The sequence below is a fragment of the Pleurodeles waltl genome, chromosome 9 (assembly GCF_031143425.1).
Source record: "Pleurodeles waltl isolate 20211129_DDA chromosome 9, aPleWal1.hap1.20221129, whole genome shotgun sequence".
NCBI classification, from domain to species: Eukaryota; Metazoa; Chordata; class Amphibia; order Caudata; family Salamandridae; genus Pleurodeles; species Pleurodeles waltl.
In genome coordinates, this window is record NC_090448.1 from 994,683,733 (window position 1) to 994,710,497 (window position 26,765).

The following is a 26,765-nucleotide window of genomic DNA, read 5'->3' on the forward strand; positions in this document are numbered from 1 at the left end:
AATAGATTTTTTTTGGCTCTTTTACAGCAGCAGATAAATACAAACATTTAATTAAATCTGTTGTTGCACGCTGCAATGACGTTGTGGACTCGGGCAATCGTAAACATAAGCTGTTTCTATATTATATATACAAGTTGCACGTTATAGATATAAACTGTAGCAGTATGTGACATGCTTGACAAGGAGACAACATCATTCAGAAGGCAGGGCCTGGTAGGTGGTCTGATAGGTGGTCACCTGGCCAAGTGACCAATCCCCCTTTCAGGGCTATTTAGGGTCTCTCTCTTGGTTGGGTCCTCAGATTCGACTTGCAAGATTTCAGCAGGACTCCTCTGCAACCTTACTTCGAATTCTGGCCACTGGAACCGCGACTGGACCCTCCAGGATCCGACAATCTGCATCCACAATGAAGACTCTGCTTGCAACATTGTTTCCACCGCTCCTTACAGCTTCTCCAACATTTCCCCTGCTGTGCATCATCTTAGGGCTGCAACTCCCCTCGTACAGACTGAAAGAAGAAGGAATCTCCCTTGGAGTGAAGGAGTCACTCCCCGGCATCAACAGGCAACGACGACCGCTGCATGGACCTCTCATCTTGAGCTGCATGGATCCTGCATCACGAGTGGTGGTCCGGAGTAGTCTGCCAGTTGTCCAATTCTGGTGGAGGTAAACCCTTGCCTTACCACGCAGGACAGTACACCCATGCCCTGCGTCTCTTACAGCTACCAAGGCTTGTTTGCATCTCCTCCAAGGGATCCTCAGACTCCATTTAGCCCCAGCCCCAGCACTCCTTCCTGCGATGCACAGCCTTTTGCGTGCTTCTCCTGCAGCGTGGGATCCTTCTCCATTTGTGCTGTGCGGGCTCCTCTGTGACTCCTGGTTCCTTGTCCAGTGGGTCCCTGTGGAGGCTGCCTCTTCTGTGGACTCTCTGCCTTGCTGAGGGTCTCCCTAGCACTCCCCCCCCGTGGGTTGAGTCCGCTGGACCTTGCTGGTTCCCGGCAGCTCCACTTTTGCTTCACTGCGACTTCTGCCTTTGCCAAGGCTTGTTGATGGCTCTTTCACACCACTGACCGACATGGGACGTCAACTGCATCCTCCAGGAATTCTTCACCTGCTCCAGGGCTGCATTTCCGACCATCTTCGTCCTACCGTCGACCAACTCCTGCAACCACAGCTGGGTGGGTAGTAGCTCCTACTCCTCCTGGACTCTTCTGGACTTGGTCCCCTTCTTCTATAGATCTACCTCTCCAGGAATCCATGGCTGGTTTCTTGCAGGCTTGTCTGGGTTCTGCTTTTTCTTCATTTTCTTCCTTTTGGGTGGTTTGGGGAAAATACAGTAACTTACTCCTGTGGTACTTACCTGTGGGGTTTCCTAGTACCCCCAGCTCCTGTCTACACTTTTTACTTACCTAGGTGGAGGTCCTGTGTTCGCATTTCATTTTTTTAAGTATGTGGTTTGGGCTTCCCCTAGGGTCACTATTGTCTATTTGCATTTGCAGTTTTCTATCACTTTCTATGCCTATTACTGTTACCTAATGTACATATCTAGTGCTACTTACCTCCTATTGGAGGTATGCCTCTCTAGTACTTTTTGGTATTGTCACTAAAATAAAGTACCTTTATTTTTGTAACACTGAGTGTTTTTCTTTCATGTGTGTAAATGCTGTGTGACTACAGTGGTATTGCATGAGCTTTGCATGTCTCCTAGAAAGCCTTGGCTGCTCATCCACAGCTACCTCTAGAGAGCCTGGCTTCTAGACACTGCCTACACTACACCAATAAGGGAAACCTGGACCTGGTATTAGGTTTAAGTACTTCAGGTCGCCACCACGCACCAGGCCACCTTCCTACAAAGAGCTAGTGTCAGACCCTCTGCTGACCTGTCAGGCTGTCTGCCAAAGTATATATGACCATCCCCCCGAATAAAATTCAGTGATCAAACCTTCTTCACATATGAAATAATTTAATTAGTGTGACATTTTGTGATTTAAAAAAAAAAAAAAAAATTTAACTATGAACTTCTCCTCTTTGTTACGTTTTATGTTTGTTACTGAAGTTTGTTTCTTTTATTTTTCTTCCAGGAAACAGATAGGAAAGGGTTGATGGCAGCTAGTTTAAACCAGACCGTGGTCCAGTTACAGCAGTTGTTTCAAGCATTAAACCAGCAGCTTACAAAGGGAAATGAACATTTCCAGATAATAGGTAAGCAATGGCTGGCCTGCTCATACCTGACCAAGCCATACAACTATTGATGATTCTCGTCATGTTTCTGGCCACACATTTTTAATTGCTTCTGAGTAAACAATTTTTATATATTTGGTTGTGAATGGCACAAATAAATGTAACCCAGATAAAACAAACGATATACCAAAGAACACTTCTGCTGCATACTTATCCTCACAGATCCCCCTCTTTAAATATTACATAGAGCGATTAAATCCAGAACATTTTATCCATTCCCCTGTTTTGCTTCCAGGCAGCACCACTAGTGGAGCAATAGATTGGTTTAGTTATTTATACATTACTTTAAAAAATATATATTTTTATTGTATTATCAAGAGACATAAAAATGCGGAATTTTTTTAGTTTTTGGTCATCCTCCGGTCTTGTAAACCACATCTTATGCCTGATCACAGCAGTTCATTTCATTGAGGCCTTCGGTGACTGGGGGACACTGTTTTCAAGCTTGTGTGGTGAGAGATGCCTCCTTTTGCTAAGAGGAAGCCTATTTCAACCAGTGCCCGTGTGCCTCTAATGCCTCCCTAGTAATGCAACAACCCAGTATTAACAATTTCGGGTCCATACTGATGAGCTGTCCTGTCACCATTTTAAGGATGTGATGGATGTGTGACCAGTATATATGTTAAGTACCTGACAATGCCGTATCATGTGCATAAGGGTGCACACCAATGTGTCACACCTGAGGCAGTTCAGGCTCTGACTCTTGCCCGTCTTCCCCACCCACTTAGAGATTTATTACACCATAAGGAAATCTTTCAATTGCATCAGGCGTAAGCTGGATGGAATCGCCAGGGTTCAGCGTGCCGTTTTTGTTTTAGTACATTAGTCTTCTTCTCTGGACCGGACTCCTGTTCCTTCTGTATTTAAGGATCTCAAGTGGGTTGATAGTTGTTAAATTGGGAGATCCCCTTCCTCCCCAGGGGTTCCACAGTTAGCTAGGCCTCCAGTGGATTGAAGTCAAGTAAGATAGTCAACTCCCCTTCATGTTCCTCTTTCAGTATTTGAGATGAGAATAAAACTGGGAGTTACAAACTGAAATTTCTTCTTTTAATTCTGCAAATGATTTTATATTGCTCCTCTCTCCTACATCTCTGAACCTTTAAATTTCAGTCATATCCCAATGCCTGTAACAGTTGTGTTTTATGAAGTGTGTGAGCCACATCCCCTGCCATAGTTGCAACATCACTCCAGAATTACTCTAGTGTCTGAGTGAAGAGAGCAGGAGATGGCTGAGCTAGAGCGTATCTAGAATCATTGGAACCTTCAAAAAAAAAAAAAAGTGATCACAGGTCTGTGGGCCAGGTCATCTGTCACCAGAAAGCCAACTCTTGATGGGACTAGGCAACACAATTGTTAAGCTAGGCTTTTGCAATGCCTATCCCCCCCCATCATACCTGTATTGGCAGCGTGCCTATCCATGGAAATGCAGTGGGTATGAAGTACTGTGATATATTACCCCTATGAAATACCATTGGGTTTTATGTAGTAGCTTAGGTAGAAAAATAATCTTGAACAAACCAGTGAATAATAGAGAGCGAGAGTGCATCCCATCCTCATATGTCCTCCCACACCCAGTTCGATAGTGGAGGTGTTTACAGAGATTAGCACTGCTGAACAGTTCTAGAGATAAACATACCCATTTATCTAAAGCAGTTGGTTGGGGTAGCCAGTCAGCTAAGGTTTCCTTGCCCTAAATGAAAATGTATGCATCAGTCTTAATCCACTGGCATCCAGGTTCTCTATGAAGAGAAGCATGTCATCTTCATAGACTGAAACCTGGTTTTCCACGTCTCCTACATCAAAAGCCCCATCTCACCTGATCGACTCTAGCAGTGGCTCAAACACAAGGGAAAACAGCAAGGGGTGCAGTGCATTCCTACCTGGTACACTGCCAGTGGGAAAAGGAAGCAGATAGGGTATTGTGGACCTGGCCAGGGCCCAAGTCTAGAGTAAAGGATCTTAGCGTAAACGAGAGAACACCAAACTTCATTTTTACTAGAACCTGTTGGAGAAATACCCAACTCACTGAATCCAAGCCCTTTCCAAAAATGCAACAAGATCATCATGCTAGGACGAGAGAGCTCGTGCACCTAGGCCACTTCCAGATGAAGAGTCCCAAATACAAGTGATGAACACTGCAGTCTGGCATAAAACTGATCTGATCCCCATAGACCTCTTGGCAAGTACCTTAGCTAGATTCTTCTATTCAGTGATAATAAGTCGGAGAGCATTGGTCAGGGGAACCCAACCCAACTCCCCTCCCACTACATGCCCCAGACTCCACCACCCCTTTACTTCATCCTCCTCAACACTAGGCTTTGTTAAGACTAAACAAAAAGGGCTTTGCAGAGACCATAGAGCAGGTAGCCAGCAAAAGTGGCATCCTTAAAGATAACCCAGAGCTGTGGTAAAGAAGGGAGCAGCATATTTCATAAAATTCAGTGGGGGTCTCACTGTCCAACTGCTTAAGATTTTTGCAATTGAGGGAGAATCTGAGATGTAACCGTATCAGTCCTACACTGCAAAGGCTATGCGGATGGCAGTAGCTTGCCTGCCTTGCCACATGACTCAGTGCAGTGCTACGAAGCCACCCAGGCAAACCTGGTAGCATCCAAGCTGATCTGTTTGTGTTGCTGTGATTCCTAGCATTTTGTCCGCCAAGGATCTCTGAGTGCTGTGTTGACTGAGAAAGGGGGTGGGGATATATCCCGAGAAAGGTCCAGCCTCTCCCTTTGAGTGAGCCGGATATTATGACATAATTCCCCATTTTAGTAGAGCGCATCATGGACACTGAAGGGAAAGGAGAGTAAGACACGAATATGCTCCTGAGGACTAAAAAAGCTACAATATGTGCCAAGGAGATGTTTGAAGCAGCATTAGAACTTAAGAGGAATGCCCCTTTGCTAACTGCAACAGCACCCCGCTCATTACATTTTTGTTCAAGCCATTTATATTCCACAATAGCGTCCAATACTCACAGAGGCATGCAGCCTTTGCTAGGGAGGCCTTGCAGTAGGATTAGACTACATTCCAGGCAAGCACACAGTGGTAATCTCAAGAACCCTGTTCACCCAAAAATCTCCCCACTCTATACTTCTCCCACAGAGGTATCTCTGCTGCCGTCAAAAAACTTCGAACATTATAGCAGACTAAGAAAGACTGACTGAAATTCCCATTCTCTACTGAGATGAACAAAAAGGAAATTGAAGCGAATTCCCATAATTATCTGGGTTTGGCCAGGGTTTCTTTGTTCTGTGTGGAGAAGAAGAGTATTATTTACCATGCCCAGTTGGGAAGCAAAGAACAAATTGGAAAGGAAAATGGCCCTAGGTCTGGGTCTTCCCCCAGAGGGTGGTTGAGGCTAAAGTGCCAAGAAAGGCAGAGTGACATAATGCCCAAGAGCACCCCAAGCGCATACAGACATAGCTCTAAAGCTACCAGTTCTCAGTTTGAGACCGCTTTTCAACCAAAACATTTACAGTGTGCAAGGGAAATGTCACCTCCCAAGACAACAGGATTTAAACTCTGAAAGGACTGTTGCTAAAAAATGTCTGTAACCGTTCCTCTTTAGGTTTGCCTGTGGTTAATGGGGTCAAGCTATGACTCTAAGGGCTGCAGTGACTTCACGTCAATAAAACTGAAGGCCTTATGACAATGGCAGGTGAACCCCTTATGTCAGCATGCATTGTGGAAGACTCCCGAACAAGACTGATCCAAGTCCAAGGGTTGGTCCTGGTCATGTTCCTTGTCCACAACTCGTAGGAGTCTTGCCTGGGTTCAGTCATCGTCATGCTCCACGTCTTTTGGTAAGTTGGAAGAAAAAAAAAATCCCCTCTGGACTAAGCCCCTTCTTCCCACTCACATACCACTGAGAAGGCGCAAGGGCCTCACCATGCCTCTTGATCTCCTATTCCACAACTTGTTCCAGCACAACCTGCGTTCCTGGAGCCATCTCACACACCGAGGCAGACCGACGAGTTCCGTGAGGCCATGTTCCAGTTCTTTGGATCTTTATAGACTCCTTCTGGCGCGCCTTCAGGTCCCAAGGAGACAAGAGGCCCTCCATCTGGGTTACTGTCAGCAGATCCACCCTCTGCACTAATTGGACCCTCTGAATCCACCTCTGGGCCTCCTCTAGCACCTGTTACAACTCCACCTCTAGCGCCATGCTTCACACTGGTTCCTTGAGCCTTGACTCTGATGCAACTCAACCAAAAAAGTGGCAGTTGGGCTCTGCGCCGGCGATGCTACGACCTTGACAGAGGCCAAACTCTACCTTCCCCCACTTGACTTGATACTCCCCAAAAGGAAGGGAACATATGTTACATGCCTTATCTGGCACGGATACAGACAGTGATTGTGAAGGGGTGATGAAATAGGGTAACCATACCACAAGGAAAATTGGTATAATGACCTTCAAGAAGCCATTGGCCTTGATACTTCTCCGGACTCTTCTAACCCCCTATTCTTGCCACTGTGGAGAGTGCTTTTTAAACAAAGGCTATGCATAGCGCAACCAAATTTCCTGCCCTCCAGTCCCCCAACTTTGTCAAGCCAATATCTTGACAGAAGTGCTCCAGCGCGTTCAGACATCTACAGATACCATTTACCATTTTGGGGGCTTGTGCCAAACCTTGCTCACTCCCGTCAATCTTCAGATTGTGAGATGCTCCCACCCTGTCCCAGGCAACCCTGCTTTTTTTTCTCAATGCCCTCTCTCAAAGCTTGACAGTGCAGGCCTCTACAAATCAGACAAGCCTAAATACCTTTTCTCCTACTCCCCTGATAGGGAGTCTAAACAAATCCTTTGGAAAAAGAGTATTTTCTTCCCCAAGCTTGCCCCTTAGATGTATTAATGCCAGCGGCCTTCTAGGCAGATTTGGTAGCTCAACTCCTTCCAGGTGTCCCAGAAGACCTCAAACCCATCACACCCAAATCCTTGTAGGATGGTCGTGATGCAGCCAAGTTCACACTTTGTTGTGGCTTAGACACCACCGATTCCATCGGGAGGGTAAATGGCACCAGTGTCGCCATTCGCCACCATGCCTGGCTACAGTCAACAGATTTTTCAGGCAATGTCCAATTGTCCCTTTTGGACTTGCCCTTTGAAGGGACTCACCTGTTAGGGGGGAAAAGCAGAATCCACTCTGTAGCGGTTCAAGGAGAGTAGAGCCACAGCACCCTCCCTTGGCTCATCTGTCTCGCCTCCCCAACCACAACAGCTCTACTGTTACTTTCACTGCTTCAGCAGAGGTACCCCATACCGTTAGCCAATCCAACCCCAGCAAGGTGCACAGCAGTTTCGTGGCCCCGGAGCACACTGCTCCCACTGCGAGCCACTCAGTCCACCCAGATCCCCACTCCCCATCACATCGAACAGGTGGGTCCTGCAAATAGTCTGGTTGTGGTACACCTTGCTCTTCGTTGCCACGCTGCTGCACCTTGCACCGTCTCCAAAGCGACTGACGGCTGCTCATATGTCAATTTTACAGCAAGTTGTGCAATCCCTTTTGGCCAAATGGGCTATTGAGAGGGAGTCGGCGCCAAAAGTAGGTTGTGGTTGATAATTTCGAAACTTTTTCCTGCCAAAGAAGATGGAGGTCTTCATCCTATTTTAGACTTGCACCCTCTCTCCAAAAGGAAAAAATCAAGATGCTCACACTGTCTCAGGTCTTGCTGCCTTCAACCCTGGAGACTGGCTGGTGGTGTTACACCTGCAGGGTACCTATTTCATATACCAGTTCTGCTGGTCCATCTGCACAACCTGCAGTTCACGTTAGGCCAGGCACATTTTAAATTCACATCGCTACTCTTTGGTCTCACCAGCACACCTCAGGAGTTCACGAAAGTGACAGCTGTGGTAGCAGCACACCTTCAGAGGTGTGGGGTTCCATTCTTCTCTTACCTCGACCACTGGCTGCTGAAGGTGGGCTTGCCCAAGGCAGTCATCAACCACTTCAAGACCACAGCAAACCTGTAATTTTTGGGATTCACTATCAATATGCTGAAGTCGCACCTAACTCCACCGCAGACACTCCCCTTCATCAGAGCCATTCTGGACATGGTTCGGTTTTGTGCCTTTTCCTTGGAAATGTGAGTCCAGGTCATTCAGGCTATTATCCCAACTTTCAGTCTCTGTCCTGGATTTCAATTAGGTCAACTCTGGGGCTATTGAGATTGATGGCCTCCTGCGTACTACTGGTCAAGTACAACAGGACATAGGCTCAGCAGTGGGATTTGAACTCTAGGGGCCCAGCATCAAGGCAACCTCTCCGACCACATCCAGAACCCAGAGGAGACTGCAAAAGACCTGCATTGGTTATTACTGGACCCCGATTGGGTCAGCATCAGATCCCTCTCAGAGTTTACACTGCTGACCAATGTGTCTTTTCTGGCCTGGGCATCCATCTGGGAGAGGTGCAGATCAGAAGCCTTTGAGGGCCATCCACTTGCCGTTGAAATCCTTTCACCCATCCGTCAAAGTGAGGCAATGTGGTATTCCTTCAAGCAGGGAGGTGTGGGGTCCTAGACCAGTTGGACGCACTACACCTCTAGAATTGGCTGGACCTTCAAAGGATCTTCCGGGTTGTTAACCACATGGCAGAGTCTTTGAGTGTCAGGGAGTACAAGCTCAGTCATCGACACCTAGCAGATCGTGAGTGGCAGTTACACCTGGATGTGGCACAAGGTCTCTTCTGCGAATGGGAGAAACCTTGGATCGATTCATTGGCCACTGCAGAGAACATGCATTTGCACATTGAAGTTTCCAAGGTACTTCTAGCTACGAAACACATTCAGCCTAGAGTGGAACTCTGGACTCATGAATGCCTTCCCATCTTTACCACTTCGGCCCCAAATCCTGAAGATAATGAACGAAGGGGACCAAGTCATCCTTTTGGCCCCTGATTGGACACGGTGAGTATAGGATCAAGAACCCCAGGGCAGGGTTCTGCACCTGGGCCCTCCACCTTCAGTGATAGCTGAACAACTTTGACCTTCCAGAGGTGATTGATTTCATTTTAGCAGCCAGGTGTCCCTCGATAAAAACTCTCTATGCCTGTCGTTGGGACAGATTTGTGGCTTGATGCAGCACACGCCACATTGACTCCCTCCAGCCAAAGTTATCTAATATTTGTTGTTTTTTTTTTTTTCTCTCGCCAGGCAAGGCTTTGCTTTTGGCACAGTTAAAGGGTATCTTTCAACCTGTTTACAGGAACCAGACCAGCACTTGTTACTTAAATCACTGATTGTGATGCATTTTTTTTAAAGATCTACAATATTTGTTTCCTCCTTCTCCCTTTGTCATGCCATAGTTGGACCTTAACTAGGAGGTATATTTGAAGTGCACTATCTTTGATTCGCTTCCAAGCTGACCCTTGTGGCTTCTTACCCTTGAAAGTGTTTTTCGGTGCCATAACACCAATATTTTGCCGGCATAATTCCATATCCGTAATAATCCGCCTCAGCGAGGCTGCCCGTCTTGCCCAAATCATCATAGAAACTGTTAACTATGTGGAGCCCTTGATTTTAAAATTGGTCCGGTTTGATTGCCTAGAAGCCTGCCAGTAGGCCGCCGGCCTTGCTGCCACTTGCTGAAATTGACGGCAGCCTGCGTTTGGCACAAGGCGGCCCAGGGGCGGAACTGCCGAACAACAGAATTGTGGCCGGGGGATTCTCCTCTGGCACTCTGGGTGCACATTGATGCAGACACCAATTGACTCCTGCTGGTTCTCAGGCCTAGTCGCTGTGTGGTAAACTGTGCGGCGGCGAGGCCTAACACCACTTACAATCGCCCAACATACAGAGTGCTACAATACTCACTGCTGCCGCCCCCGATTATGTCTGCGGATGTAGGGCCCGTCCTGTTGCCGCTGAGCTGGGCTGAGGTGAGGGCCCCTGTGTCTGGTGGGATGGGCCGCAGGGCTGGGGGCAGTGCTTTGTGACTGTGCTTTGCCCTGCCAGCTCTAACAAATGCGCTGGGCCCTGCCCGGGGTGTGCAACGAGGGGGCTATGTGATCTCTAAGACCTGGCCTGGGGTGCTGGAGGTGTGGTCGGCTCCACGGCCCTGATACTGCATGCCATGATGGAGTGGACTCTGCATTGTAAGTATTGTGGAGATGACACACAATACAGTACCAGCGGGGGAGGGGTGGTGAGTCACAACTTTGATCTCCTTTGTGGATCATGCAGCAGCCCTGAATATAAGCGCCCTCACACGTGCTGGACTGTACAGTGAGTCCTTGTTGGCCTATTACACTGGTTCCCCCACATAAATATCATTGTCACAACCATGCCTCAAGAATGACCCACCCTACGTTAATCAATTCACCTTGCTGACTGAGCCCACGACTTCCCTGCTGAGGCCTTGTGATTGCCTAAGGGGACCTGTTCCTGGACTGTACGTGAGCTACCCAACTGCTTACCCGCTTGGTGAATTGCTGATGCCAGACAGCTTCATCTGCCCGTCTTCACCGTGGGTTACGCCTTCTGCACCTGCCTGTGCCCCCTGGCGAGTCCAGCCTCCAGAGAGTGGCGGGACCGGACATGCAGCAGAAACATCAAACCTGTTCTTTGCTGGACAGACCTGACCGGTAAAACACCCTTTATTGACTGCACCTGAATAACACCTGCTAAATCACCCCAAGTCACATCCATATTTCTGTCACCTCAAGGAGATAACTGTGCATTACAAATATGGGGAAACATGACATAAAACAGCAAAAACTCTCTTTTGATAACAAACGCACCACTTGACCAACTAACCAGGCCCTGCGCTGTGGTGCTTCACAAATCACACCTGAATAGACTCCCAGCAAAAGGGTGACCTCAGACATATCCTAAAAGGTCGGTCGAGCCTTAAAGCTGTAGACTCCAAACTGGATCTACTCACCAGCAGACTCGAACACGTAAAACAGCGAGGTGAAAAGCATGAATCCTGCCTGGATCTGCTGGAAAACCACGTATCTGACGTTGACTACCCAACAATCTGATACCAAAGATCACCTCCTCAGAATGGGCAAAGTCCTGGGGTTACTAAGGCTAAAAAGGAAGACCTTGAGGCTTGCTCAAGCCGCAACAACCTTAGGAGCACAGGCATACCGGAATCCACCACCTGTGGCCCTGCCCATTATTTGCTCCCCTCCTAAATTATAGGGTCCTCAACATGATTCTAACGTACTCCAGGGAACGTGGCCCATACAATACCAGGGAATTAACATATGCTGACTTTACCATGACGGTTGAATCTGCACGCTGTGAATTCCTACAAACGAAATGAATACTCCAGAAGGGTAGTAGCTCCTATGCCTTATTATATCCAGCAGAACTCAGGATCATAGTTGAAGACAAGCAACATTACTTCAAGTAGTCCAAAGCCCTCTTAAAGTTCACCAAACATGTTACGAAGACCAAGGGGTCCCCCCAAGAGCGTTTACCCCGATGCTGGATGACTTAGCGATAATGTCTAACTGATCTATCGCGGCGGCCTGGAGGGTCGCAGGGCGCTTGTCAGCACCCTTTCCACATACTTCGCACCAACAGGCTTTATAGATTCGTCACTCGAGGCCCAATCAAAATTTTAATTCCTAACCATTACTGTTCTATGCTCATATCACTTGTTGCAATATGATATGGCGGTCCCAGTTGTTGTTAATTCAGCCAACTAGCCGCTTTGGCAGGAGAGTATGGCCGGGTCACGCTCTGCCCCTATGGATAAATCCCCAACAAGATTGCTGTTCTTGTTTTGTTATATGGGGATCAAGGGATGCTATGTTTTTCTCAACCAAGCTGGCAGGTTGGAGTGGGGGGGCGGCAAAGGGGGGCTTGGGATGTTTAACTTCTTGTTTACTGTTCTGAAAGCAAACCATGGTAAGCTGGCACATGATCTCTACATATATTACTTGTTGACCCCAACAGTCTTGCATAAGCTCTATCATCTAATCCTACACAAGCTGTACTACACAGATATGGGGTAGAATGTCTGCGACTACTTGTGGCACTTGAGCCATTCGTGGCCTAAATGACCACAGGAAGGTGCGCCTAGTACACTCCTACATTACAAGACAAAAAATAGATATATGCTTCTTGCAGGAGAAGCACCTGGCTGGGGTGACTGCCCCTAGGCTTCGTGCTCGCTGTTACATGAAACATATGCTTCATCTTACTCTTAACTATTCCAGGCTGTCACAATTTTGTTACGCAAGGGCCTTCACTGGAAACTGTCACACTTCCATGTTGACAAAGAGGAATGGTATGTCCTGCTTGCAGGCACACTTCACACACAACCAGTGACATTGGCCATGATCTTTGGACTGAAAACAGATGACCCTGTATTTTTCTCTGAAATTTTGAGATTGATCGTAGACCTAGGACCACATGCAGTCATTTGGGGGAGGCAATTTAAATGTGGTAAGTGAAGACCAAAGCTGTCGTTGAGGTACCTTCAAGAGCCTGCATCCCCAAGCCGCGTGCTCCCTCAATACCATTATTCAAGATAACGATGTACAAGATGTCTGGCGATATACGCACCCACCAGCCCGTGAAGGCACATGCTATCAACGTACCATAATTCCTGGTCCAGAATAGATTTCTGGCTCCTGTCTAAAGACACTCAAACTTGGGCCACAGAGGTGACTCACTTGCCAAACACCCTCTCCTATCATGCACCAGTTAAACTGACTCTGTGAATTCCCTATACCCCCACATAAGGCATTTACATGGCGACTCCCTCAGGGTGCACTGTGATATGCAGCATTCCGTGACTGAATTAGGTCTGCCACAACATAATTTTTTCGAACATAATCACAGCTCCATACAGACACCCTCTACCCTTGGGAAGCATTCAAGGTATGTAGGGCATGTATTGCCCAGCAATCAGGGGCCCTCAGGGACATACGTGGCACCCTCTACACACTTGAAAATGAGATCCACTTGCTGGAAACAGCCTATTTCCAATCTAAAGATCCTTCCATTCTGTGACAATTTGTCCGAATAGCAAGGCAAGGTGGCTCGAGAGACGAATTACCTTTCCAGGCATGTCTGTGCACATGGATTCAGAGACCCTAGCCGGGATGCCCTACAAACCACATGTCTCCACCTGCATAACAGAACTCCTTGACTCAAACTCCTGCATGGTGGGTACCCCCACGGAGCTCCTAGATGTGATGGTGTCCTTCTATTCCCAACTCTGTCTGACCCAGCTCACTACAAATCCCTTGATGCTACCATAACAACAGAAGAGATCATACAGGTAATAAGGTGATAAGGTGCCGGGGCTCAATGGGTTACCCGCCTCTTTATATAAAGATTTTAATTTGTTAGCAATGTATCAGGATTCCCTGTCCTCTGGCTTGCTGCCTCCCACATTATGGCAAGCAGACATTATAACCCCCTTTAAGCCAGTGGGGCAATGTGACTCCTACAGACCACTCCCACTCATCAACATTGACAAAAAAAATCTACGCCAAAGTACTTGCTAATCACCTGTTGCCCCTACTAACATTGATTGTAAGACCAGATCAATCGAACTTCATCTCTGGGTGTTCCTCCTCACATATTCTCTGCACCATATTCGCTGTTGCGCATCACCTTACCCCACATGTCCCTGCACTGGCCAAACTCTTAGATGCCACCAAGGTGTGTGACCCATTAGAATGGGCATACTTCTTAGCGCGAGTCGGATTTAGCCCACACTTCATTAAACAAATTTGACTTCTATACACACTCCCTACAGCTCGCGTTCACTTAAACTGGCTCCTTTCAGACCCATTACCCGGGGTACACATCAAGGCTGTCCATTATCACCCATATTGTTTTCCATTACCATGGAACTTCTGGCTGCTAGATTTCGGCAACACCATGCAAACTGAGGCATTGGTTTTAGCTCAAGAGGCCTTGTGGTGTCGATGTATGAAGATGACCTGACGCTGTTTGCATGCAATCCATGGGAGAATCTGAACCCTCTCACTCGTGAGGTGGTGCACTTTGGGGATTACGCCGGGATTCCTATTAACTTGTCCAAATCAATCCTATTCCCACTCACTGAGTCTACCTTACCTTTTACTAGTGAATATCCCCTAAAATGGGCAACAGAACCAGACAAATATTTGGGAATCTGGATTAGCAGAGATCTGGAGGAGCTGTGGCAAGCGAATTATGGCCACATAATGGATTGCCTAGAAGACACAATAACTATATGGTTCTGACTACCGCTGTCAATGGCGGGCCTAATTGCAATTGCTAAAATGATCATACTTCCTAAACTCCTCTATTTATTCAGAAATGCCCCACTTCCGTCAACCGCCCACTTTTTCAAGAGGTGGAAATCTAACCTGGTATCATTAATCTGGGCCAGGAAACAACCATGTATATCATACTAAATTCTCACCTTACTGCAGTCCCAGGGAGTTCTTGGGGCCCCAGATCTGATGGCCCAGGGGGTTCTTGGGTCCCCAGATCTGATGGTATATGCTTAATGCGGTCAGGCCCAATCCTGCACTACTGGATACACCCTACTCCTTTCCAGCCATACGTAGCAATTGAGATTGACCAGACCTCTCCCTGGCCTTTAACAACCTCACTCTTCCTGCCATATCAAACACTGAGAGAGGAAATAAACACCTTTGAGTGTTTGCGTTGGGCCTGGGAGGGTCTGGGACAGCATGCTGGACTGACGATTCTCTATGCTCCCTCCATTCTTCTACCCAATATCCAGATTTCCACCACTTCAGCACAAAGGTGCCATTGCACGTGCCAGACGTTGCAACATCCAAACTTTTTCGGACCTCTGTCCAGAAGACCAATTCCTCCCTCCATTCGACAGCTCGCCATCCCCACAGCCAGGGTTTGTGGACACCCTACTATATTACCAGCTACGAGCCACCAGCAGGGCTGCACACAATACCTTCCCAACCCCTTCTTATATCTCCCTCACTACAAAAGCTTATTACTTCGCTCTAGACCCACATGCAAACTACTTCTCCAATCACCCCCCCAAAAGCACTGGAGTCATGAAGCGCAGACTTAAGTGCTCCCTTGATGGTAGCACAGTGGTCTTATTGTTGTAACCAACTGACAGTGCTTTCACCAAACTACAGACTGCACTTTCTACAGTTCAGATTCTTACATCAATATTACCACACCCCGGTGCAGCTCTTCAAAACGGGGCAATCCCCTGAATGTAGTTGCCTGCATTGCACTACACAACCGGCCACCTTCATACACCTTGCTCGCCATTGTCTCCAGGAAGCACACTTTGGGGCGAAGTTTTTTTTAATTATACATAATAATAGGTACCATGCCCCAGTATGCGCCCATAGTTGGTCCACTTGGCTATGTAAAAGACATGCCTACTCTGTCCTGTAGATTTACTGCCATGCTGTTATTGCGGGCAAAATGCAGAGTTGCTAAACATTGGGGCAGAAAGCCAGCACCCATCACCATAACGTGGCTTAAGGATGTGGCATGTTGTCAGGAGCGGCTCGCTAACTACTGGGAGCAGATCCTGTCAGTCTCAGCCCATGGACAAATAGGAACCATTTGTCTTCTGTCGGAGCAAGAGTCAGACACTTAGGCGGCCTAATACTTACCAACTAATGGTCATGTGTACACAGGGAGGGTGGGGCCAGAGTGAGGGCCCCGGCTTCCAGACTTTACTTATCATTTTAAGGTCAATAGTCTTCCAACTACCAGGCTGAAAGTTCTACCAATAGGTCACAGATGGGTGCTACATACTGTCTTCGACATAGAACAGCCTGTTTACCAGCAGTGGTAGCTGCAAATCTGAAGGGAAGGGGCGGGGAGAGTGAACACAGAGGGGGGAAATAAAAATAAATAATAAAAAAAATAAACTTACCTTACCGCTGTCTCTCGCTGCCCCGCTTCTGTTCCTCGATGTTGTGTCCCAGCATTCACTGGGACACCAGCACAGGCTCCCTAGCAATCCTGGTGCGTCTTTCATGCTAAACCTAGCATGAAAGCAGCGCCAGGATTGGTCTGAGCAGCTCGTACTGCCGCTAAGACACAACCCAGGGGTGTGAGCAGTTTCTCCAGCCCGGCTGTTAAACACAGCCGGGCTGGAGAAACCTAAGTGAACATGTGTGTTTGGCCGGCCTATGATGGCCGGTCGAACACACATACGCACTTAGGGGCACTCTCTCCTCATCCCACTCCACATGGTCCCGCCCCGTAGAAAAATAAAACGACTGTGGTTTTATTTTTCTGTGCCTGGCTCAGCCAGGAGGGCGACGCTCCTTCGCCATAGCGAAGGAGCCACCCTTTGTGTTTACCTCACCCTGCATTGTTTGGGCCTTGTTCTCATACAGAAATGCAGGTGAAAAAAACACTTGCTTTGCCCTCACCAGCCACAATAAATTTGGATGATTTATTACCTTACACAAGTTGAGCTTCAATTTGAGCACCTGCTTTGTTTATATCTGCAACTGTTTCCCTATGAGGTTTTATTTCTGTGAAATGAGCATTGTACCAGAATGAATCCTGTCCTGCGTATTTATCCAAGAATAGGCCACCATTTGGAGTACCTTCTACAGGCTAATTAGAAAGTGCTACATGTTTGGGTATATGTATTTTGCATCTCGTACACAACAGCAGGTCAAAGGGTGCTGAGGTAATGTCCCCAGTGACATTGCGTGTCTGTCTCTTTAGCATTGTGATTGTTCCTCGAGCGTCTTCATCAGATAACTTTACAGGGTGGAACTGCAGAGAAAACACACTTGGATGCTTTGTATTTTATAGCAGTAAGTGCACAACTGCATAAAGGACTCTGAGGAAATTACTCTAGTGACCTTATGAATCGGTAACATTGTCATTGTGATTGTTCCTCTAGGGTCTTCATCAGATAACTTTATAGGGTACATCCGCTTTGAAAACACACTTGGATGATTTGTAGTTTTGTTGAACAATTGCTTCTTTTTTTTTTTTTCATGACACTGGGCAGGGAAAGAGATAAAGGCCCTCATTATGACTTTGGCGGTCTTCCTGGAAGACTGCTAAAGCCACCGGCGCAAGGAGACCGCCAGTGCTGGTGGTCTCCCGCCCATCTTATCACAGTTACTTCTGAATTTCCGCCACACTTTGGCGGTTTCACCACCGACCACGCCCCGCCAGTGGGACACCGCCCGCCATATTATGGGCCATAATATGGCCTGGCGGTGTCTTGCTGGTGGGGCACTGACGGTGGTGGAAGCGCTCCATCCCGTTCCCTGCCGGACGACCTTCTCCCTGGAACAGGTAAGGTGATCGTCTGACAGGGAAGGGGGTGGGGGTGGTGTGTGCATGAATGTGTGTGTGCTTGGTTGTATGAATGTATGTTGAAGTGAGTGTGTCTGCATGTCAGTGTATGCATGTGAGTATGCATGTTTGTATGGGTGTGAGTATGCATGAATGCGTGTATGTTTGGAGTTGTAAATGCGTGTATGTTTGGAGTTGTAAATGCGTGTATGTTTGGAGTTGTGAATGCGTGTATGTTTGGAGTTGTGAATGCGTGTATGTTTGGAGTTGTGAATGCGTGTATGTTTGGAGTTGTGAATGCGTGTATGTTTGGAGTTGTGAATGCGTGTATGTTTGGAGTTGTGAATGCGTGTATGTTTGGAGTTGTGAATGCGTGTATGTTTGGAGTTGTGAATGCGTGTATGTTTGGAGTTGTGAATGCGTGTATGTTTGGAGTTGTGAATGCGTGTATGTTTGGAGTTGTGAATGCGTGTATGTTTGGCGTTGTGAATGCGTGTATGTTTGGCGTTGTGAATGCGTGTATGTTTGGCGTTGTGAATGCGTGTATGTTTGGCGTTGTGAATGCGTGTATGTTTGGCGTTGTGAATGCGTGTAGGTTTGGCGTTGTGAATGCGTGTAGGTTTGGCGTTGTGAATGCGTGTATGTTTGGCGTTGCGAATGCGTGTATGTTTGGCGTTGCGAATGCGTGTGTGGATGTTGCGAATGCGTGTGTGGATGTTGTTGCGAATGCGTGTGTGGATGTTGTTGCGAATGCGTGTGTGGATGTTGTTGCGAATGCGTGTGTGGATGTTGTTGCGAATGCGTGTGTGGATGTTGTTGCGAATGCGTGTGTGGATGTTGTTGCGAATGCGTGTGTGGATGTTGTTGCGAATGCGTGTGTGGATGTTGTTGCAAATGCGTGTGTGGATGTTGTTGCGAATGCGTGTGTGGATGTTGTTGCGAATGCGTGTGTGGATGTTGTTGCGAATGCGTGTGTGGATGTTGTTGCGAATGCGTGTGTGGATGTTGTTGCGAATGCGTGTGGATGTTGTGAATGAGTGTGTGTGGTGCATATGTATGCGGGGAGGGGGTGATGTGGCTGAAGGGGGGTGGGGGTGATGTGGCTGATGGGGGGTTAGGTGGGTGATGTGGCTGGAGGGGGGGTCTAGTGCTTGCTCGGGGGGGCTGTCTACTCGTGACAGGGAAAGAATTCCCTGTCTCAGGTAGCCCTTCCGCCATGGTTTTTCAAGGCGGTGCTACTGCTGCACAAACCATGTCGGAAGGCCCGGCTCCTAATACCACCAGCAGTCTTCTGTGGACAGCTAGGTTGGAGATGATCATCTCTGGCCCGGTGGTTCCGACCGCCATGGCGGTATGAGTGGAGATGTGGCGGGTTGGCAGAGGCCAACCCACCACACTCATAATGTGGCAGTCTGCACAGCCAGCCTGTTGGTGGTGGAACCACCACAACCCCCTATATCTCTGCTTTCAGTAAACGTGAGTGTTCTTAAAGCTCCTGCTTGCTGAAAGGAGAGTGTTTGCTTTTGCTTGGCGGGAGCTGTCATAGCTCCCGCCAAGCAAAAGCAAACAGGTACTTCCCGAGGGTGGGCACCTAAGGAGGTAGCAGGGGCCAGCCTTTGGGGGTGGCGGTCTCCAGGGTCATATATGGCTCCGGGAGGGGAGCAGTGCAGCCCCCCTCCCTTTCTTATTTCTGTTGGGCCCCGGGGAGGTGGTGGTCCCTGGGGCTTGGGAGGGGTGGGGTGAGCAGTACGCACCTCCCCTGCCCTGCTTTTGTTATTTGTTTTTTTTCATTAAAACAAGCGTGGAAGCCCACACTTATTATTTTTTAATTCACTGCGAATTTCGCCGTTATTTTTATTTTTTTTCTAAAAGATTTTCTTGCACTGGCGGGTTCCCAGGGACACCCCTGGCCTGCCCCTTTTTTTTTTTCCTTCACATTTGGTGGGGTGGGGGGGGAGGGGGTTGGAATGGGCTCCAGTCCCAGAATGATTGCCAACACTTCTGGTTGAAGTGTTGCCAGCCAGTCAAATTTCAGCACACGATCAGGACTATCCTCAAAGTATTCCCAGGGGCATTATTTGAAAAAACATGGGGGGGTGCAGGGTCCCCCCTCCTAAAGCTCACTGAGCCCCAGGGACTGCCAACACCCAAACCCCCCCCCCCCCCCCCCCCACCCCCCCGGCGGTTATGCAAAAATATGCAGGGAGCCGCGCACCCTCCATAGAGAAGCAGGAAGGGAAAAAGACGAAACTATTGCTTTTTCCGACAGGAAGCTGCAGGTTTAGCAGCTCCCTGTGTGCAAAAGCAATGCCAGCTCCTGCAGGAGGCGGGTAGCCGGCTGGGACCGCAGGGGCCTTGAAGCTTCCCCCGTGGTCCCATTGCACACTGGGTGCCCTGGGTGGCACCCAGGAGAGATGGCCGGGCCCCAGGGTATGGAGTCCCTGGGGGTATAGTCTGCCTAGGGAGGGGGTCCGCCCGGACCCGTGAACAAGGTAAACTTAGCTTCCGAAACACACAGGTTTCTCTGGATGCCTATTAAATTTCACTTCAGTAAGATTTTGGTGACTGAGACTTGTTTTTCTGTACCCTTCAAACCCATACCCACCCTGACTGCTAAAAAATACAATTGCAACCCAAAAAAAACCCCGAATGGAGTGGGGTTGAGCGGTCCCTCTCCTGGAGCCATTAATGGCCCTGGAGACCATCACCCCCCCAAGCAGCTACCTGCGTGCTGGAGCAGTGTTGGCTCCCACAGGAAGCAGGGAGCCGGGTTGGACCCCAGAGACCTTGAGGCTCTTCTCCCCCCCCCCCCCCCCCACCCCCGGTCCCTGATATGTTTAAAAAAATTAAGTGCCCTCTTCTTGGATAAATACTCGGGGCAGGATTCATTCTGGCACGAGCCACATTTCACAGACATTAAACCTCAACATGAAGCACTTGCAGATATAAACAAAGCAAGTGCCCAAGTTGAAGCTCCATTTATGTAAAGTAGTAATCATCCTAATTTCCTGCTCATGGTCTGGGCAAAGCAATTGTTTTGTCTGCATTTCCAACTTGAAAAGTTATCTGCATTCCTTGATTGATGTGTTTGCATCCTTTTTTTCATGCACAATATCTCATGTCTCACTGTGACGAGTGACGAGTGGGTTCTTTCTTGACATTTGCTGCTGAGACCAGAGATCGTCTTCTCCCTTTAAAAAACCACTAGTATGTAAAACGGCCTAGAAGCCCCCCTCTTTTGGCCCCACCCATTATACATTAGTGGTAGGCAACGTCTACCTACCATTTTCCCAGGACGATGGACAGCTTACTAAAATGACCCCTTGAGTGCATTTCCCGCCAATTTTGGAGATGTATTCTTGATGCACAGGAATATCATCACATCTCCGCCAAACAAAGAAGCATTTAATGATTGGCGTGGGGTTGAGTAGTTAGAGAGGGCCATGCCCTGCAGCCAACTCCTGCTGCGCACGGCCAAAGGTTGTGCGGGGGTTGGGTGGTCATAGTAGAAGGCCAGGACTTGCAGACAGTCCCCACCCTGCATTGCCGAAGGTTGTGCGTCACGCAAGGTTGGGTGGTTATATAAGCTGTGTGCCGCAGTGGTTGGATTAAGGTAAAGTTATTAAAATGACTGAATGTTAAAAGAAAAACATAGAAATTCAGTGACAAAAAACAGACTACAGCTACGTTATAGTTAAGAGAAAAAAAACGTAGAAATTCACTTTAAAAAAACAAAGGTTACAGGGACGTTATAGTTCGGCTCACACTTCAAATGTACGAAACTATAGAAATTCAGCAGTTATAATTAGGTATTTCAAGTAAGTATAACTCATGCCCTAAGATAACTATAACTAGCGCCCTCGCCATGCACTGCTAATTACCCAATACATTACATCAGTCATGACATCTTCTGTGGCATCATTGAATTTATCACTGCAACATTTCAAATAAAATTATTAATGAGGAAACTTTGCATGTCGGGGCGTGAGTTCTAGTCACTTGAAATAACTATACCTGCTGAATTTCTATGGTTCTGTACGTTTGAAATGTGAGCCTAACTAAACGTCCCTGTAACCTTTTGGGGTTTTTTTTGTGTGTGTTTTACCACGAGTATGCCTTTACAACACAATTAATTGTAAAGGCATCTGTGGTAAATTCATACTCATGGTAAAAAATCTAGTTGTAAAGGCATCTGTGGTAAAGATTGTTTTGTTATAAAGCCTTCGTTGTAAAGGCTTTCGTGGTTTTGCCATTGTTATTAAGGCTGCGCAGAAGTACTGCTCAAAATTTGCCGGATCCAGTCTGACACCTGGGGAGCGTTCAAAAGGTGAGGAATCTGGAGCAAGTTAGACTTTCCTTGAAAGAATGTTACAGAAGATAAGCAACATGTTCATTTGTAGCATGTGTGGATGTAAAGCAATCTAGTGCTGCGCTTGGATGTTTGCAAGTTGTTTTCTTTGAAGAAGTCTCTTGATTCACAGGATGTGACAGTCCTCCTTGTGTACGTTGCACATGGGCATCAACTCGTAGTTAGATAGGTCCTCTCCGCCATTGGGTGTGGACGTGCACTGAGTGGACTTAGTTTATCATGTCCACAACAAGTTTTTTCATCTGGCATGTTTGGTTACCTTACCTTCTCATGTGTTGGACTTGACTAAGTTCCAGTGCCTTTGTCTACCAAGCAGGCTCCCTCTGCAGCACCAAAGACAGTTGCTGGTGCCCCTGGGCATCAAGGTCCTCATTACTCTTGTGGGTCGTGAGCTACCTTTCAGTCCTTCCTCACAAGAGAATGCTGTATGGGTTGTGAAATGCATACTCTTCCAGAACTACCTTTGCTGACAATAAAAATACCCATGGGCAGACTACCACAAATAGCAGTTTGTGGCAGGTAACAGGTGTGCTACTGACTGTCCACAACCATGACAATGCCTTCTGCTCATAGTGCCTTGTCTTTCAATCCAAGAAGACCTTCTGGTATTGAAGGAAAAGACATTGGGCACACATGAAGATGCAACAAAAGGAAATCTCCAATACCCTGGGCATCTCTGGTGAAGATAATCCCCCTCCGGCCCAGAAGAGGCCAGTCCATGTGGGCTCCTGCCTGCACAACCGTCGCCCAGTTTGGAGATGGTGTCATAGAGGGAAGTCTGACAAACAGCAGATGGAGGACGTGGAACCAGCTCCAAGGACTGGCCTACACATGAACAGCAGTGCCCCTGAGGCCCACATGACCAAACTGGAGACCCACAAACAGTCCCATACCAAGTCAAGGCACTGCTCCCAATGGAGTCGGGTGTTGAGCATAGACACCAAGATAAGGCAAGCCAAGGAACCTACAGCCTTTGGTTGGCTCCAGCAAGAGGCTTCAGAGCCAGACTAGCGTCCATCCAAGGACATCGACCCCTTTCATCTGTCAAGCCCCAGCCACTCTAAGGGCAGAGATCACTATCAGACATACTCACAGGCTCCACCAAAGGCTTCATCTGTGCCCAAGATCTTCTTGGGGCCAAAACTTAACTTGGCGCCGAAACCTTCCTCGACGCTGAAGGCAAAGCCAGCCTCAAGACCCCCTATTTAGGCGTGTAGATGAGGATGTCGAGGCTCCCTTTTTGGAGATGCTCTAACAAGAACTGGACACCAAACAACAGACCTGTTCATTCGCATAGTAACATGCATAATCATAGGGAAGCCACTTCTATTGCCATTTCCGGAACTCCTTGCTTGATAGAGATTAGTCTTCGAGGGGCAACTTTTTCCAGGCTGCCCTCTACTGAGCCAGAACCAAATTGCCCTGGGCAATTTAATGCTGGCATTCAATCTGAGGGACCTCTGTTTCCACATTCCAGTCCACCCTTTTTATCCAACAGTATCTTCAATTTGTGGTAAGTGGACAACACTCCAGTTCAAAGTACTTCCTTTTTAGGTCACCATGGCTTCCATGGTGTTTACGAAATGCCTAGCAGGTGTAGCTGCGCCTGTGCAACGGGAGAACATTAATTTCTTCTCCTACCTCTACGATTGGCTGATTAAGAGCAGCGGCAAGCTGCTGTGCCTAGTACACACCCAATCTGTTCTGTCCATGCAGGACACCCTGGGCTTCACCATCAGTGCGACCACGTCCCACTTGCAGTTCAGCAATTCCTAGGGCCCGTATTGAATGCGGCCACAGGGAAAGTATACCCTAATCAATGGAGAATAGCAGCATTCCAGCATCTTCTTCCTCTTTCACACCAATCGTCTGCTCACAGTTCGCACTGACATGTGCCTTCTAAGAATGATGGCCTCCTGTATTGCCATTATTCTTCAAGGAAGAGTTCACATGCACCCTCCTAGAAGAGTTTTTCTTCTTGGTCAGTGATCTCAAGCAGAGGGGTCACTGGAAAGGTCTAGCGTTGGTACAGGCCAAAGGGCACCATTCTCTGCATGGTGGAATGGCAACAATGTGTTACAAAGCAGGCCTTTTGCCGACCCAGTACACTGCCAGTGGCCATTACCATAGATGCTGGGATATGCATCTTGGCAACTTGACAGTCCAGAGAGTGTGGCCTGCCCAACAGCAGGTTGGCCCCCTCAACTGCTTGAAACTGCTAACCCTTCACTTAGCTCTCCAAGCCTCCTTACAAGTCATTCAGGGCAATGTGGCCCTCTTCAAGACAGACAACATGACTGCAGAAAAGGGTGACACACACTCCTCTTGGCTCTCTCACTTATCACAAGGAATTTGGCATTGGGCACTCTGCCATAACATACACCTCATGGCAGAGCATCTACTCGAGGCGGACAGCAACTTGGCTTACCTGTTCAGCAGGATGCATCAATAAGTCCATGAGTCAGAACTCCACCCCCAGGTCCCTTGCAGACTCTTCCAGTGTTGGGGCTTTTTCACCATTCCCACTGCTTCCCTATGTGGTAGGAAAACTTTGGCAAACTTCACTAACCCTCATTCTGGTAGCACCAACCTGGGCCAGACAGCCCTGGTACTCCACCCTCTAGATGTCTGTCATTCCTTACAAGAGGCTGGTGCTCAGACCAGACATTCTCACACAGAGGCACAGTCGAATGAGGTATCTGTATTCCCTACAGCTTCACCTGAGGTCCTAGAATTCAGATACCTCAACCTGCCTCAGGAATATATGTCCATTTTAAAGGAAGCCTAATGGTCCTCAACACAGGCTTGTTATGCTGCAAGATAGGAATGGTTTGGTCACTACTATATTTCCAATAACCTGGACCCACTAAAGCCTTCTGGAAGGTGGCCTTCCTGTTGACCATTACTTCACTTAGACGTATTAGCGAACTCCAGGTGCTAATTCTGCAAGAGCCCTTCATCCCACAAGGATAGTGTTGTTTTTAGAACCATCCATAAGTTCTTCCCTAAGGTGATCTCACCCTTCCTCCTTAACCGTACCATAGGGCTCCCAGTCTTCTTTCTGCAGCCATATTCCGTTAGGTAATGAGAACTGCACGTTAGATGTCAACAAAGCTCTCAAGTACTGTATTGACAGAACCAATCCATTCCATAAATAGGGCCAGCTCTTTGTCTCCTTTGCAAAGCCTCAGAGGTCACCCCATCTCCAAAGCAGGCATTGCTAGATGAACACTCAAGCATATTCAGACATCACAAAGCAAAGAGGATTCTACATGTTCCACCCAGGGTGCAATGTACCAGCAAAAAAGGAACAACCATGGACTTCCTAGGAAACATCTCACTTGCAGAAATGTGTAAGGCAGCCACTTGGTCAACGCCACACCCCTGTACTAAGAACTACTGTGTGGGCATCTTAGCCCATCAGAAGGCATTGGTAGCCAGACTGTGTTAAGGACTTTATTCCAGATATCTGTATTATCTACACTCTAGCCACTGCTTCTAGGGGCACTGATTTCGAGGCGATGCAAAACATGTATCTAAAGCCACACATGCTACAGTCAAAAAATGTTACTTTGTAACTATCTGTTCATAGTGCTGTAGGTTCACACAAACCCAACACCCTTCCCTGACATCAGCAATTATAGCACACGTTTTTTTTTAATTGAACACTTTTTGCCAACTTACAGTATGCATGGCACGTAATATTACTCTTACTCTATGCACCACATTTATCCGTTGAGCGATAAAACTATCTAACGTGGAGTGGGTGCCCATGTGCATTGTGGACTCCGCAAGAAGTCAAACAACATCCCTTGACTAGAAGCTTTTTTAAGAAAAACAGGTTGCAATAGCCAAGCCCCACACTAGATGGTAAGAGTATGCAAAGTATGTGAATCCACAGCACTACACGATATGAACAGATGCTTGCAATATAAGTATCCTTCTTTTCTGTGTTTGCAATGTCAAGTTTCATACTTGTTTTGCTCTTTGTGCACCTTTATAATGCCAGTGCTTTTTCTATTTTGAACGTCATCAATTCAATAAAAATCATTCTGTGTAAAATATTAAAATGTGTCCTAACTAGTCAAACTCAAAAGTTGCTCTTTGTCTGGAGAATGGTTTTAAACCATAACACTTGTCTTGTTGCCATACTCACTTTGTTCCAATTTACATTGCAGAATGAAGACATAAGGAGAAAGTATTCATTTGAGGATATCAGAAGGCATTGTATTATATTTTGCCAAATGAAAGCCTTATTTATGTGTCCACACTTTCTACTTTGTCAGAAACACTGAACATTGTCTTTTCTAATCCTTGTTGAACTACTGATTTTAAAAAGAAACATGATAACTCTGAGGTACACTTCAGAGTTTAGTTTTATAATAAAATTCTATTGGATAATTAGATCTTTGCATTCCTGAAGAAGCGGAGAAATTGTAATCATTTGTTTTTTATTTTGCTCAATAAAACGTTTTTAGTTGAATGAAGATTGATGAAGACAATAATGTATGACAGTAACAATTTATTACACGTGTAAACTATTTACTTAAATATGTTTTAAAGAAGCTTCCTCTGACTTCAACCTTGAATAAACACTCCCTTTTTGTTGCTTTAATTTAATCAGTTTTTGTAATAGGGTCAAGAATAAAGGGATGCTCCATATTCAACAAGGTTTTCTTGGATGTTTTTTCTTTTTTGTGCAAAATTGATTTGATAACATCTTCTGGTAAGGGTGCAGATGCTGAGAGAATAAGGATGTAATTATGATGTCATTTTAAGCATCCTGACCAGACAGCACAAGCTTTCTTTTTTGCTCCTTAGCCATACTGCACAGCATCAGGGTTGCTGTAAAGTGTTGGTAAAAAACAAAAAGTGGGTGTATCTGAAAATTTATGTCTTTCTTTTAACA

The 26,765-nt window shown here is 47.1% G+C and overlaps 1 protein-coding gene across 12 annotated transcripts in view; it reads left to right on the forward strand.

Annotated features, from left to right (window-relative positions):
- KTN1 (kinectin 1) overlaps nt 1-26,528 on the forward strand; it is a 653,615-nt gene extending 627,087 nt beyond the window's left edge. For 10 of the 12 annotated variants that reach the window (XM_069208520.1, XM_069208523.1, XM_069208524.1 and 7 more), the window contains 2 exons: nt 2,082-2,202; nt 26,035-26,528. In XM_069208520.1, the coding sequence (XP_069064621.1) occupies nt 2,082-2,202; nt 26,035-26,039 (126 nt within the window). In that variant the 3' untranslated portion in view covers nt 26,040-26,528. The remainder of the gene's footprint in view (nt 1-2,081; nt 2,203-26,034) is intronic. The other 2 variants (XM_069208527.1, XM_069208532.1) reach the window with 1 other exon arrangement.
- The last annotated feature ends 237 nt before the right edge of the window (nt 26,529-26,765 follow it).